The following is a 17,180-nucleotide window of genomic DNA, read 5'->3' on the forward strand; positions in this document are numbered from 1 at the left end:
TACTGCTGATATTGAGCATCACCTGTAGCTTATTTTTTGTTCCTTGTATACAAGAAGGAACTCGAATCATGGAGAGATTTTAGAGGGATTTCATGAACAAAATGAGAGTAATAAACCAGTAGCTTTTGGAATCTAAACTCCCTGTAGTGAGAGATAAAAGGTCGATTTTTAAAATGCTATTCTGTTCACAAAGGAGAAAATGTACATGCTTAGAAAAGGAGAAACACAGGAAGTTGCTGTTGGACAGATAGAGTTCATACACGCACACACACACACACACACACACACACACACACACTTTATTCTTATATTTAGCAAACAGGGATCCCTGGGTGGTGTAGTGGTTTGGCGCCTGCCTTTGGCCCAGGGCGATCCTGGAGACCCGGGATCGAATCCCACGTCAGGCTCCCGGTGCATGGAGCCTGCTTCTCCCTCTGCCTATGTCTCTCTCTCTCTCTCTCTCTCTCTCTCTCTCTCTCTCTCTGTGTGACTATCATAAATAAATAAAAATTAAAAAAATAATAAACCCATATATTTAGCAAACATTTATTGAACAAACACTTGTGTCAGTCACTGTTCTAGGGACTAGGGACACAAAAGAAACCAAGAGGTTTCTGCCCTCCCTGAGTTCTCAGTCTTGTGAGGAGGGAAAAAATGAGCCATTGAAATTACCAAGTGGTGAGTATAGTAATTAGGGAAGTATCAGACATCAGAAATGTCAGTTCTACAAATTTTATGCCCATTCTCAAATTTCAGAGTATCACATAGTTCCTGAATGCTAGCATGTAAATAATAATACACATGAGATGTTCCATTTTTTAAAAATTTTATTTATTTGTTTCAGAGAGAGAGAAAGAGGGAGCACAAGCAGTGGGGAGGGGCAGAGAGAGAGAGAGAGAGAGAGAGAGAGAAACAGACTCACTGCTGAGCAGGGAGCCTAATGTGGAACTCAGTCCCAGGACCCTGAGATCATGACTGAGCCAAAGACAGATGCTCAACTGACTGAGCCACCCAGGTGCCCTTCACATGAAATATTCTTGTTTAAAAATTTCTTGAATGTGGTCCATCTGTGATCCAATACAGTGAAAAAGCAAAGCAATTGTATGAGCAAATGTGATGGACTACATTTTGTCTTTGAACAAGTAGATTTGGCATTTCAAACTGAGACATAGCACTAGAAGGCCAAATATTGCCCATAAAAAGCATTTGGCAAATCTTACCTATTATAGAAGTTTTGTAGCTTTCTTGGGATTTCCTTTCTTCAAAAAAAGGATATTCCAAGTAGGAACTCTTATAGGAATTTTATGAAACATCAAAGGTACCATTTTTAAAAATTATCATTTCTATTTTTTTGGTACTTATTTTTGTTTTATTTTCCAAAATCAGAGGGCTTGACTTTGGTTGCACCTTCATTTATAGGCAATGCCTGCTTTTTACATGAGTGCTAGTACAAGATGTGTTATTTAACATTCTTACTGATGCCAGGTTTTAAATAGAATACTCAGAAAAGTTTTAAAAAATGGTAAGTCATTTCTGCTGCAATATGATCTTTTGACATGGTGATGAAGGAACTGCAGACTCTAGAGTAAACAGTGCAGTCCAAATTCTTGAATTAGAGAGAAAGTTGCTCCTTCAAATTACATCAACAAATAAAGCAGAAGGCTCAGAAGCACGGGACCAGCCAACATGGGGTGGCCAGTTGCCTGTTAGGTTTGTGGCTTAGGAATAACAGATATTGCTATGAATGTGCAGTCACAGGATATTGAGAGGAATGGAGATGAGGAAAACTGCCTTAGTCTTTTTTTTTTTAGATTTATTTATTTGAGAGAGAGAAAGAGAGTGAAGGCGCACAAGCAGGAGGAGGGCAGAGTGAGAGGGAGAAGCAGGCTCCTCACTAAGCAGGGAACCCCATGCAGGACTCGATCCCAGGACCCTGGATCATGACCTGAGCCGAAGATGGACAATTAACCACCTGAGCCACCCAGGCAACCCCTGCCTTAGTCTTTGACTTGCTGACTCAGTTTGTGGAAAGGATTTTGGTTATGCTACTCAGTAGATGCAGCTGTTCCACATCAGCCATTTACCTTTATGAGAAAAGAAAAGAGGAAATTGCCTTTTGTTGGGCACCTATAGCACTCCAGGCACTACATTAGGCACTTCACATATATTTCATTCTCATACAGACAGGGAAACTGAAGTTCAGAACTAACTGGCCAAGGGTCACATGGCTGTAGTAAACTGCAGAGCCACAATTTGTCTGTTTGGCTCCCGAAGGGTAGGATAATAAACATTTGCCAAGCACCTTCCTACATTAGCTCATAGAGGATCTGTGACATAGCTACTGCTATGCCCATTTTATAGGAGAGGAAACTGAGCTCAGAGAATCTAACTCACTTGTTTCAAGTCACACTGGTAGTAGTGATAATGCATATTTCTAACTCAAGATTCCCAAGTGCATGCTCTTTCTACTACATCACTTCTCTTGAGTTGCAGTAAAAATAAGCATTACACTAGGGCTAAGTTTACATCAAGAACTCATTTAAAGAGAACGATGAAAAGCAAGTGAAAGAATGAAAGAACCGCGTAACAATATACATTTTCAGTACACCAGAAAAACTGATATTTAGAATGACCACCTGAGTTCTTGAAAAGACATTGACTATGTTCCTTATATTCTTTTTAAGAGCAGAGGGGCTTTATAATTCACTTGAGGATGCTCCTATTCCCAAACCCTTAAAATAAAACAACTCTAGTGTTTAAAGTACTAACTCTTGATTACTTATAAAAGTAAATATCCAGTGTAATGTTCCCTGTAGGTTCATAATGGCTGACATTTACTTGTATTTTTCTTCAAAAAATTAAACTCTAGTTCTAAGTTGGTCATGTGTGTTTTATAGACATAGAATTCACTGAAGTCAGAGGCTGAAATAAATATATCAAAAACCATACCAAATCTGAAGGAACTTTATGTTATGTGATTAAATAAACCCCCATATAAATTCTATCTAGATGATGTAGTCTTATCTTGTTTGGTTGAAATATTTTCTCTTTTGAAAAAAGTCTTACTTATATTTCCCAGCCCTCACCAGACACAGGATGAAAATAAGATCAAAGAAACTAAGCTATCTTCTCCCTCTCCTACCTCTGCCCCTACCTGCTCTGTGCAGATGCCAGATCCCCTTAAGTTCCTCCCATAATATGCTAGAAGTCCTCAGAGGATGACCCACACAGGTTCTGCATACTCCTCTGGGCTACCATTTGGCATTTGCCTTTTTGCCCTCGTTCCTACTCTGGCACAGCCAGCACTGCTGCATATGCCCCAAAGGCTTTCTCTTCTGTTTATGTCAGCTGATGTCTACTTGGAGACTGCTCAGACTGATGTCTACACTGAAAGCATGATGCAAAATATAGAGACGGTGGCTCCTTCCTGCATCCTTACTACTGAAGCATGGTATCTTGAATTCTAATTTACCAATTCCTCTTAGTTTTATTTAGGTCTTTTACAGCAATCCCTCACCCTGAGACTCAGGCATGGATCAAGGGGGTAGGCTAGAGGGGAGTCTGAGTGACAGACACTATGCTGCACTCAGACTCACCCTTCCCCTCTGACCCTGCTTCATTGTCCTTCAACCAATATGGTGCCCTTCCTCCCTTGGGATGAGTTCTTTCCCAGGAAGAGCCTTAATTCCTCATGCAAATTGCCCTATGGCAAGGCCACCCTGCCAGTCAATCCTCCAGGACAGGATTACAACATTTTACTCAAGCTTGAAAAATAACTTCTAGAGACCAGCATAGAAAAAAGTAAGGAGGTGAACAAAATTTAACCTAATAAGCAGAATTGTACCAAAGATGTCTGTACAGAGATGTCTGGTACCACATCTAGTATAGATGCTTTATCTGTCCTAGGTCTCATCTAGCTGGTTTTTGTTGAAGGGATTAAATTTGTGGAGCTAGATAAACAACCACAGTGAGAAAATAATCATGTTGTGCCTTAGCAATGGCTTCTCCCATATTTTAAGGAATTCAGCTTTTCAACTTGTTCACAGAAAGCTGGACCCTATCTGCTGGACTTGATTATATATAGGGGTAGGGAGTTTAAAGGCTCTGCCCAAGGTCTTTATTAGCACAGAACAAAAAGCTTGTAGTCTTTTGGAATTTAAGAAATTATTAACTGTAGCATCACAGCACTTCATGGGGGAACCTGTGACCTTATCTAATTTTTAATCCGGGACATAGCAGCTGGGGTACTATTAATATCTCAATGTGTGTAAAAAGAAAAAAGAAGAAAACCACATAAGTCGTGAAAATGTATTTCAATCCATGGATGACTCTGAGATACAGTTAACTAATCATAAGAAAAATATGACTGAATTTTTATAATTTATTACATGGAATTTTACTTTTTTCTCTAAAGTGGTATTCTCTAAATAAAGAATTAGGAATGATTTTTCTTTTCTTACTCCAATTATTTCAGGGGCAAACAAGGTACCTTTAGTTTTTTAAACTTCTGGTAAAATATGTATAATGTGAAATTGACCATTTTAACCATTTTTAAGTGTACAATTCATTGGTATTAAATGTATTCACCTTGTTATATACCATCACTATCCATCTCCAGTACAGAAACTCTCTATACTCCTTAAACAATAACTCTCTTTCCCTCCAACTCTGACAAGCAGCATTCTACCTTCTGTCTCTATGAATTTGACTATTCTAATACCTCATATAAATGGAATCATATAATATTTGTCCTTTTGTGACTGGCTTATTTCACTTTGCATAATGTCTTCAAGTTTCATCCATGTTGCAGCATGTGTCAGAATTTCCTTCATTTTAAAGGTTGAATAATACCACATTTTGCTTACCCAGTCACCTGTCAGTGGATACTTGGGTTGTTTACCTCTTGGCTATTGCCAATAATGCTGCTATGAACATGAGTGTCCCTGCTTTCAATTCTTTTGAATATGTACCCAGAAATAGAATTGCTGAGTCATATGGTAATCTACTTTTAATTTTTTGAGGAAACACCACACTGTTTTCTATAGTGGGTAAAATATTTTACATTTTCATAAGCAGTGCACAATAGTTTAAATTTTTCCACATCAATGTCAGTATTTGTTATTTCCTGTGTTTTAGATGATAGCTATACTAATGGGTATGAAATGGTGTCTGGCTGTGGTTTTGATTTGCATTTTCCTAATGACTAGTAACATGGAACATATTTTCAAGTGCTTGGTAACCATTTGTATATTTCTTTAGAGAGATATCCATTTAAGTCTTTTGTACAATTTTTTTTTAAGATTTTATTTATTTATTCATGAGAGACACACAAAGAGAGGCAGAGACATAGTCAGAGGGAGAAGCAGGTTCCCGCTGGCTGGAAGCCAGGATCACACCCTGAGCTGAAGGCAGCTCAACTGCTGAGCCACCCAGGCATCCCTTTTGTCCAATTTTTAATTTTTTTTGTTGTTGTTGCATTGTAGGCATTCTTTGTATATTCTGGATATTAATCTCTTAATAGATAATCAGATATATTATTTGCAAATACTTTCTCCTATTCTGTGAGTTGCTTTTCATGCTGTTGATTGTGTTCTTTGAGACTGAAGTTTTAAATTTTGATGTAGTTCAACTGATTTATTTTTTCTGCTGTTGCCATGCTTTTGGTGTGTCACATGTAAGAAATCATTGTCAAATCCAATATCATGGAGCTTTCCCCCTATAATTTATTTTAAAACTTTTAGCTTCTCCATTTAGGTCTCTGATCATTTTGAATTGATCTTTGCATATGGTGTAAGATAATGGTCCAACTTCATTCTTTTACATATGAATATTCAGTTTCTCCAACATCATTTGTTGAAAAAACTGTCCTTTCCCCCATTGAGTGGTATTGGCATTCTTATTGAAGATCATTTGACAATATATGTGGGGATTTTTTTGTGTGCTTCTGTTCTCTTCCACTGGTTTATATGTCTGTATTTATGTCAGTATCACACTGTTTTGATTACTGTAGCTCTCTAGTAAGTTTTGAAAACAGAAAATCTGGAACCTCCAACTTTGTTCTTTTTCAAGGTTGTTTTGGCTCTTTGGAGTCCTTTGAAATCCCCTCTGCATTTTAGGATGTATTTTTCTATTTCTGCAAAAAATATCATTGGGATTTTGAAGGATTTTATTTTTAAGAATTCAAGCTATTATGTTGATAATAACAGCAAATATTAACATGAAAATAGCATCTGCTTTTAACATTTTAATGAAATATTTCTTTTGGGTGATATTCAGCCTGACATGCTAGAAAGCAGTGATCCTTAATAAACATGGATATAGAGACTTTTAGGCACTATTGACCATATATTTATGTAAAGGAATTTCTCCAAAGAAACCAAAAGACATATTTTTAGCCCGATGGCCCTTTAAACTCGCCATGTTTGAGTCTTCTCCTTGTTGTTGTGTTACTAATCATGTTAACTTTAAATTCTAAAACTCAGGAGAAAAGATGGTTTTAATTTCTGTAGGAATAGCTAATATCATCATAAATTATGTAGCTTTTTTCCTTCCAATATATTTATGGTATTTGTATTTACCTAACAAGAGTAAATAGTGTAATTCAATTTGTATGAGATTTAAAGATAGTCCATTTCCTGTTGCAACATTCTGGTAGAATGTACTGGTTTTCCTTATTCCGTTTACATATTTTCTTTTTGCGATAAACTTAAGAAGAACAAAGTGACTCCTAAATTGTAGACACAAATGTGAGATCAAAGGGTAGAAGTTCACAAAATATAATTGTTTAGATCTTTTAAACAAGGCTAAGTAGTTAAGGTTGTTCTGAGATTTTCAGTGCCAGTTTATGCCTCTCTGACTTCACATCATTTAATTGGACTTTTCTTATTTAAACAAATATTTACTGAGTTCTTATCACATAAACAGGCATTCTTTTAGTAGACACTATAGACACATCTTTGTCCTCAAAGCAGCTCACAGACTAAGAAAGAAAGACAAGTAAACTAATAAGTTACCTTATTTAAATAGATACAGAACATTGAATGGAATGCCAGAATAGGAAAGCAATAATAGAATGGGCATGCATTGGTCATCCAGGACCATATATTTTTTTAAAGATTTTATCTACCTATTCATGAGAGACACACAGAGAGAGGCAGAGACATAGGCAGAGGAAGAAGCAGGCTCCCTTTGGGGAGCCTGATGCGGGACTCGATGCCAGGACCCTGGATCACACCCTGAACCACAAGCAGAAGCTCAACCACTGAGCCACCCAGGTGCCCCCTCACTGTAGTTTTGATTTACACTTTCCTGATGATGAATGATGTGGAGCATCTTTTTATGTGTCTATTGGCCATCTGGATGTCGTCTTTGGAGAAATGTCTATTCATGTCTTCTGCCTATTTCTTAATTGGATTATTTGTTTTTGGTTGTTGAGGTGTATCAGTTTTTTGACTATCTTAGATACCAGACTTTTGTTGGATATATCATTTGCAAATATTTTCTCCCATTCAGTAGGTTGCCTTTTAGTTTTGTTAATTGTTTCCTTCAATGGGCAGAAGCTTTTCATTTTGATGTAGTCCCAATAGTTTCTTTTTGCTTTTGTTTCCCTTGCCTTAGAAGACATATCTAGAAAGATGTTATTAGGACCAATGTCAGAGAAATTACTGCCTGTGTTCTTTTCTAGAATTTTTATGGTCTCAGGTCTCATGTATTATGTCTTTAATCCATTGTGAGTTTATTTTTGTGTATGGTATAAGAAAGTGACCCAGTCTTATTTTTTTACATATAGCTGTACAGTTTTCCCACCACTGTTTGTTGAAGAGACTGTCTTTTTCCTATTGCCTATTCTTGCCTTCTTTATTGTAGACTAATTGATCATATAAGTATGGATTTATTTCTGGGTTCTCTACTCTGTCCCATTGATCTATGTGTCCAATTTGTGCCATACCGTACTTTTTCAATTACAACATGTTTGTAGTCTATATTGAAGTTTGGGATTATGATCCCTCCAGTTTTGTTCTTCTTTTTCAAGATTGCTTTGGCTATTCTGAGTCTTTTGTGGTTCCATACAAATTTTAGAATTACTTGTTCTAGTTTTGTGAAAAATGCTGTTGGTATTTTAATAAGGACTGCATTTAAATCTGCAGATTTCTTTGAGTAGTATGGACATTTTAACAACATCTGTTCTACCAGTCCATGAGCATGGAATATCTTCCCATTTGCTTGGGTCATCTTCAATTTTTTCATCAATGTTTTCTAGTTTTCAGGGTACAGGTCTTTCATTTCCTTGGTTGAGTTTATTCCTAGATCTTTTATTATTTTTGGTGCAATTACAAATGGGATTGTTTTCTTAATTTCTCTTTCTGCCACTCATTATTAGTATATAGAAATGGAACAGATTTATGAATATTGATTTTGTGTCCTGAATTCAATTTATCTATCCTATCTAGTAGTTTTTTTGTTGGAGTCTTTAGGGTTTTCTATTTATAGTATCATGTCATCTACAAATAGTGAAAGTTGTACTTCTTCTTTACCAATTTGAATGCCCTTTTTTTTTTTTCTTGTCCAATTGCTATGGCTAGGACTTCCAGTACTATGTTGAATAAAAGTAGTGAGAGTGGACATCCTTGTTTTGTTCTGATCTTTTGGGAAAAGCTCTCAGTTTTTCCCCATTGAGTATGATTTTAGCTGAGGATTTGCAGAGATTTTAAATCACATGTCCTGGACTACACCAACATACCTGTTGATTCAAAATCTGTAGGTTTTTAACACAGCAAATGAATGATCTTTCCACCATACAGACTTGATCATGTTACTGTCCTGCTGCTTAAAAATTCCAAGGCTTCTTACTGTTCCATGAGAAAATGGAAACTTACCACCTGATTTACAAGGCTTTTCCTGAGTTGGCTATTATTTATCACTCTAGCCTCATGTTTTCCAGCCCATGCATCTACATCTGTTTGGCTTTTGCCTACAGTTTTTCCTTGGCCAAGAACACTCTTACTCTAGCTACCCTCTCTCTCTGGCTCAAGTACTCATTGTGAGATTTTTGGGTCACATACTCTATGAAGCCTTTTCCTTGGCTTATATTCAAGTCACGTGTATTTTTAGATGAAGTTCTTAGCCCCCTGTATCTCCTCCCTCCTAAGGCTTATCATGTCAATGCCTTTCAATTATTTGTTCATATCCTTCTAGACTGTAATCTCTGAGGATGTGATTATATCTCCAATACTGAGCACAATGCATTGCCCAAAGTAAATGTGCACAAGTATTTATCAAATGAATGATTCGATTTAACTCTTTTTTTGAACTATGCCACCTGTTGTGGCTCCACCTTTTCTGACTTTTATTCTTCTTCCCCCCCCCCACCCCACCCCCAGCAAAACCCAGATACCTCTGTTGACTTTATAAGATGAAGATGAATCACACACTCACCTGGGCTTTGCAAGTAGCTCTCTGCTGCCCCCATATGTTTTTAATCAGTTCCTTATGCAGCCAGTTGAAACAACCCCTTGCTCCATCTGGTGCAGTTACAGTTCTGCAGGGACATTTTTGTTCTTGGCTTCCATATGCCTCCCTTGGCACAAAGAGGAACTTGTAGGATGGAATAAAAGAATGTGACCCCTCTGTGTCTGTTTTTATACCCTAATCTCATACTTATTCTCCTTCATCATCAGAACTAAATAATTGAACAATATTATTTAATCTCTTCTTTCTCTGACCCCTTTCCCTTTTCTAGAGTCCTCTTCAAAGTATTCTTCCCTCTGGGTCCTTTTACATATATTTAAATACAGTGGTCTATTTAGCAGTGCTATAGCACCCTAAGAATTTAACTACTTGCTTCTCATAAAGCTTCTGTGTGAAAACAGTAATTTTTAAGGACAGGAACCCTCTTACATTTTGTATTTCATTCTTTTATATAAAAATTATGTTTTGGGGTACCTGGGTGGTGTAGTCAGTTAAGATTCTTGGTTTTGGCTCAGGTCGTGATCTCAGAGTCCAGGATTAAGCCCTACAAAGGGCTCTGCACTCAGCATGGAATCTACTCAAGTTTCTCCCTCCCTCTTCATCTACCTCTGCCTCTCCCCTGTGCATGTTCTCTCTCCAATAAATAAATAAGTCTTAAAAAATAATAAGAAGTTTCTTAAAATGGAGATTAAGGTCATTTTATCCCCAAAATGTAGGATCTTATTTATATAGATTGAATCATATATTTAAAGTAGTTTAAAAATGTATTGTTATTACATAGCCATTTCATTAACCCATTGATTAAGCAGACACCACAATAATAATGATTGATTTACTGTATTAAACTACTTTAAATAGCAGTGATTTATAGGCAACATTTGTATTCCTTCCAGGATTATTATCATAGCAATTAAAAAGCTTTTAGTAGGTTCATGATGAATAGTGTGGTTCTGAATATATAATACAGTGTTATATCACCATAGCCTCTTTTTTCTTTGGTAATTAGTGTCTAGGGTAATTAAACTAAGAATGAAATGTGTGGTATATGTAGCATATCACAGTTCATACAACTCAAGCATAAGCACATTTTTAGAGAAAAAAGTTGTTTCATATCAGCAAGAACAAAAGAAACTGTTTTCTTCTAAGAGAATTAAGACAATTTTGTCAAGAAGATAGATACCAACAATATTTACATGTTTTTAAACCGCATAGGTTAAACTTTTAAACTGGAATAGCTACCTATTTACATTTCTAAAAGCTCCTTATTTATCTTATCTGCCTGAAAACCATTAACTAATGACAGACCTTATGTTCTTCAGTCTAGGGCCACTTTCCACAGAATGGAGTAACGCCTTGCACAAAGGTGCCTGGCAAAAGGGATAGATAGGAGTGAAATACAGTACTTTCTTTCCTTGCTGCTACTCTGATTCAGGCTATATCTCCCAGAGGAAGTGGGCACCTTTTTCTAAACTGCATGAAGATATTGTACAGGATAGCCTGGTACTATATCTATGCTTATGTTCTTTCTGCATGGAAACACAGATGCCTTTCCATTAAATTATTTTCTGACTTTCACATTCTTGCCAATTCTGAACTACTAGTTTCTTCAAAATTAATACTTTCCATTTTTTGTCTTGAAATGAGCACATACAAATGTGGCAGAGACAACATGGGAAAAATCTGCAAATTCCAGTCTATTGATGTTTCCATAATAAATTAGTCTTTAGCCATCTTGAATTAGATTAATTTGGAGACAATGAAAGAGCAATACAAGTGGGAAACCTCAAGAAAGACGAACTTTATAATGGTCCTGTCTTAGGGCTAACTAGTTAGCTCCCTTGTTTAGAATACCATGATAATGAGCCAGGTTTATGATTTCAAACCCATAGTTAGCATAACACAGGAAAAACTCTATTGTATTGCTATAGGCTGAAACTCTTGCCCAGAAGTTTGTTCTTTGGTATACGTTCGCATGAAGTCAGGATACTTTATACCCATCACCATTACTGGAAAAGCAAGTCTATAACCATCTGGAAGTACATTTAGCAAATGTCAGCTCCATCATAACTAGAAAATTCATCACTACTAACCAGCAGAAAATACATCCAGACGTATTTGCATTATGTGATGAGATTCATAGTCAATTTGATATAAAACCTATAATCATGTGGTTTTCTCAAGAGCTCGACAGGGTGCTGAAGTTTTGCTGAGAAACCAAAAGAACAGCCCGGACCCTACCAACTTGACTCATGTGGTTGGTAGTCTGGATGTTATCGGAGTTAAATTTCACCTTTGGTGTGAATACCTTAGACTGAAAAGGCCAATCCAGCACCATGTGAGTTCCCATCCATGTGTTTTTGTACAAAATGAATCACTTGACGAGAAACAGGAACTCACTAATAAAGGCTGTTTTTGTTAATTACACATAGAGTTATAACTAGAATGGGGAGAGCAGGGTGTTATTTTAAACCAATTTGAATACTACATTGAGAGCATAAATAGAAAACTAAAAAACTTTAAATTGTCCTTGACCCCATGTGCACTGAAATGGGGTAAGTATCCCAGGTGCTCTTGATTAAAAGCACTCAGAATCTCTTCTACTTAGATAAAGCAATTTTTATGTAGTTAATATTAGCACAAATCCTTTTTCTGCTTGCCTGCTTCCTAGCAACCTGAAGCAGACTATCTGCTTGCCAATTTGCTTTTGATAAAAAATAAGAACAAAATACCCAGTGAATTTGCCAATAGCCCCGAAGAGATGGGGATGTGTTCAATAAGCTTTATGTTGATTTTGTGAGTCTGGTATGTGATTTATGTTGTCAACTGTCTGACCTTGCTGCACTCTACCACAGGCCAGGGAAGATGTGATCCACATGCTGAAGACAGAGAAAACCAAGCCTGAGGTTCTAGAGGCTCATTACGGGTCTGCAGAGCCAGAAAAAGTGCTGCGAGTCCTGCACCGAGATGCCATCCTAGCCCAAGAGAAGTCTATAGGAGAAGATGTCTATGAGAAACCAATTTCAGAGGTAAAAATACCACATCAACAAGTTTCCCTATTTAAGGGTACCTCAGAGTGATGGCTTCACATTCTTCCATTCTACATGCTTTAACATTCTTTCAAAGGCAAAATTTTTATGATACACTAGTATAGAATTAAAGTGTAATTAAATAATTCATGAATTATAGTGGATACATTTCAATGATAAGAATTTTAGAAGCATTTCCTTAAATATACTTAAAGCCTGAACCATACTTCTCATGTGATTATGCTAGTTATAAGCTCTTGCAGTCTTGTTATTCTTTTATTTCTCTGAGATGATATGTGTAAAAAATTTGAAGTGCTTATCAGTTTTGGCATTGAGTTGTCAGGAGCATTATCAAATTGATAACCTAAATTTAAGTTGATTATTGATATTATATTGATGGAAATTTTATTATTGATATTTATAAAGGCACTGTGTTTTAGTATCTTATAGACTCGGTCATAATTAAAATGGTGTCATGTGAGTAACTACAATGCAATGGCTGAGGTAAAATACCAATGGAATACTTAGGGCAATTCTTTAAGATGAAAGGAAATCTAATAGGGCTATATTTAATCATTTTTATATAAGATTGTATTAGGAACTATTTACTATCATTATTAATTTCCCAGGATACTACATGTTAAAAGTATTCTCACTTTGTAATAGAAGTTTGAGGCTGATTTAGGGAAACAATTGCTAGATCTACCATATTCACTTCAGAATTTATGTAAAAAAATTCAGAGATGTGAAATTAGTACCATAAATGAAAAAAAAGAACACAGAAATGAAAACTCTGAAGTAATTTATTGTAATGTAACTTTTATCTTATGTCAAGCCTTTGTAGATCAGTTTGACAGATCTCAGATAAGATCTGCTTTAGATGATATTCACAACAGATTGATGGTCCTGTAATTACCTAATTTCTACAAAAAGGTTAAGCTCGAGCTCTTGTTTTCATCTTTGTCGTCTAAAATGTTAAGAGATGATTTATGAGGTGATGCAGTCAACTGGCTGGATTCACTTTCGTGTCTGGAGAGTCTTCGTTACCAGCTAGCTGCATATGGCTTTGGGCAGGTCACTTCAGCTCTCTAAGCTTATTTCCTTATCTCTTAGGTGGGAGTAATCACAGTGTGTATCTCCTAAACTTGTGAGGATTATATGAAGCAATGCCTGTAAGGCTCTTAACACAGTGTCTGGTAAATCCCACATCCTCAATAAGTATTAGCCATTAGCATTTGCTGGGATTTGAGTGTGATACTTGCTCACACCTTTAACTAGTGTCAAACTCGGAGGGGTTGAAGGAGTAAAAGACCTAACAAGGTCAAAATATTCATTAAATATTATTATTATGATAATCACCCAGATTGAAGAACTCAGTTTGGATAATTGATATCATTTAGATTTTCCTAATTCTTTTCTCCTAAGTTAGAGCTTGGGGTGACACCTCAAAGGAGAGATAGGTCTGAAATCACACACACTTACCCAAAAGCACTGCTTCTAACCCTCTGAGTTTTATGGAAAGTACACACAGAAAAGTGTTTCTGACCTACCTTCAGAAGGTAGGCCTAACCCAAGTGTTCCTATCTCATGAACAGAGGAGTGGAGCAGAAAACACCCAACCTGTGGGTGGTCTTTTTAGAACTGGCTTAGCTAGGCATGCTTTTTGGTTTCTTTCTCTCCTCAACTCACAATCTGAAGAGTTATCCCTCACTTGGGAAGGAGTGAGTGAGGAGGTAGAGAGGACAGAAGCTACTTTTCCCAATATTGACAAAAAGTGAGGTCCTGCTTTGTGGAAGAAATAGAATGCTAGAAGGAGAAAAGATTTATCTTCTACCATATTAGGACTGGGATTAGACACATTTGTGTCTATCATATTAGACACAAATTTTGTGTCTCCTGATCCTTTGGACTTAATAATCAAGTTGTCATTAAGCAGGAGCCAGAATCCTTCTTCCAACTTCATGAGAAATGATCCCAATACAATCACAATACAATTAGCCTCCTGGGACCATGAGTGGATAATCTAACTCTTGTTCTTAGATGCCATGCTGCATGCACCTCAAGCCCAAAAATCACTGCTTATTTTAATTTCCATACCAAATTAGGACCAATGAAGTTATCCAATAGAACTCACCAGAGGTTAAGCAATGAACCCCATGTGGTGGACTCCCTGCCTTTCCAAAATCTGGGGAAAAATCAAGCAGCAAATATTAAATCCCCCTGAGCTACTTTATGAATTAAAGTCCAGGATATCAAAGTTCAAAATTCTTATGCTAAATTCCTAAGAAATCAAGGTTTCAGTTTCTTTCCTTTCCAGTTCTTATTCTACTTAGCCTTAGCCAGAGGGACCTTAATCTTAAGCATTTTCAAAGTTTAACTACTACATCCTAAAGTCCCCCTGACCCCCTTTTATCAAAGAGTCTAAAGAATTATTAGAACACATGCAATTATCATGATACCAACCTCACATGCCTAAATATTAAAAATACAAGAAAATCTTTGGTTCCATAGTCAATTTATCTCAAGCAAAATGACCCAATATAATCCACGCCCATGTTACTCTTAGCAAGATGATGATCTCATTTAATTTTCCCTCTACCTCTGTTCAAGTGGGAGCTGTATTTCTAAAGTAGTAGGTTCCCATTTCACTTTCACCATTCATTAATAAAAGCAACCATTCCTCTATGGTTGAACCACAGTTTGGATCCTAAAAACCAAAAGTCATGGACACAGTGTACAGGATTAATGAATCTACAGAGCCCATAGTTATGGAGATGGTCTTCAGAGCCTCTAGACAAGCCACATAGATCCAAGAGAGAGGTTAGCCCACCTAAGTTCTCTCCTGGAAGCTCTATGTAGTTCCAAACAAAATAACAAGAAAAAGAGTATCATACAGCTGATTTCTTGCTACCTATGTTGGTTTTTACATCTAAAATTTAAAATTGAAAGCTAAATCCTCACACTCTAATGCTTTATTGCTAAAGAGGAATTTGTGACCTCTGCAGTCACAAGTCTGGGTCTGCAGTTTAGTGTGAAAAACAGTGGCATGCCAGTGTAGCAGCATCCTTTCAGTGCATTAAGAGAGAAAAGACTGTTTTCCTGATTATGTGATCAGTGCTGGGGTCAAGCTGTACTAGTGTAGTTGAGGGGAACATTGCTTACTGAGACCCCAGAAACTGCTCCAGTGAGCCAGCCTCAGGACTGTAGCTGCTGAGAACAAACCAGTCCCAAAGCCCCACATGGACAGGACGTACTAAAGCTAAGGTCTCCCTTCTCCATGGGCTCCCTTAGAATACTCACTATCAACATAAGCTGTATTTCTCCAGATGCCCTCACAGTGTCTATTTTTCTGAGTATCTTAGCTACTCTATGAATAATGTCCCCATCTTTCTCTCCAGAGTTCTTCAAAGAGATTGAGGGGTAACTACAGGAGTTGGATAGATGAGTTAAATAATTAGTTTTATTATTGATCTGAATAGATAGATGAATACCACCGGGCTTTCTATTGCTTTCCCTTCTAGACTTTGGAGAAACCACTTGAGGGGAGTTTGGGCCTTCAGAGCACAATGGACCATTTTATGGCAGGCAGAGCAAAAACTAAGAAATGAAAATGCTGAGCTGCTTATTAGTTCCCTATCCCAAATACAACTATCTTTTTTTTCTCCTTTCCCTTGTCTTGCTTCTTAAATTCTACATATGAGTGAAATCATATGGTCTTTGTCTTTCTCTTACTGACTTATTTCACTTACCATTTTATTCTCTAGCTCTCTCCACATTGTTGCAATGGCAAGATTTCATTCTTTTTGATGACTGAGTAATATTCCTTTGTATGTATATATCATATCTTTATCCATTCATCAGTTGATAGACACATGGGCACTTTCCATAGTTTGGCTATTGTTGATAATGCTGCTATAAACATTGGGATGCATATGCTCCTTCAAATCAGTATTTGTATGTGCTTTGGGTCAATACCTAGTAGTGCGATTTGCTGGGTTACAACTTTCAAATAAGTCACCCCTCCTTCCTTAGGGAAGAATGGGGGAGGGTATGAAGAAGCAGGCAGAAGCTACTCTTCCAAATACTTTCAAAAAGAAAGTGGGTCCTACTTCATTCATGATAAAGTAGAAAGGATCAAAAAAGGGAAAGAGTTGCTCTTTCTACATTGATGATGATGATATTTTAGAAATACTTGACAAATTCTATAATATATGATGAAAATCACATAGTAGGAAGATGGAAAAGTTCCTGGAGAGAATATTTTAGAAGATATTCCCATGAAGGAAATCTTTTGTACAAGCTGTCCCTTTAAGATTATAGAAATTTATCAGAACACATAAAAGTACAATTTGTCAATTCCTAATGGTATCAAATATTATTAGCCACCAATTAACCTGGTGTTCTCTACCAGTCTGTCTGGTCACCAGCTCTTACACAAAGGGATGGTGATCTGGTCAGAAATGCTGAGGATTATGTGGGTGATGGTATCTCTTTTATTTGGGGCCTCCATTCACAATGGAGATCCCATACAACTACAGAGGGAACCTCAGATCATCCATCTGACTAAGGGACAAATATGGAGAACCAGGGGAAAAACTCTGATGCTGATACCAAATGGAATTACCGTGTTAGATTTCAGGGAATAGGTTGTGGATTGAGAATGAATTTTAAATATGTCTGTTTCAA

The 17,180-nt window shown here is 36.8% G+C and overlaps 1 protein-coding gene across 3 annotated transcripts in view; it reads left to right on the forward strand.

The window, feature by feature from the left end:
- Window positions 1-17,180, forward strand: part of FILIP1 (filamin A interacting protein 1) — a 179,285-nt gene that overhangs the window by 100,588 nt on the left and 61,517 nt on the right. For all 3 annotated transcript variants that reach the window (XM_041772293.1, XM_041772462.1, XM_041772377.1), the window contains exon 3: window positions 12,321-12,494. In XM_041772293.1, coding sequence (XP_041628227.1) covers window positions 12,321-12,494 — 174 coding nt within the window. The remainder of the gene's footprint in view (window positions 1-12,320; window positions 12,495-17,180) is intronic.

Source organism: Vulpes lagopus, chromosome 1, assembly GCF_018345385.1.
Source record: "Vulpes lagopus strain Blue_001 chromosome 1, ASM1834538v1, whole genome shotgun sequence".
NCBI lineage: Eukaryota > Metazoa > Chordata > Mammalia > Carnivora > Canidae > Vulpes > Vulpes lagopus.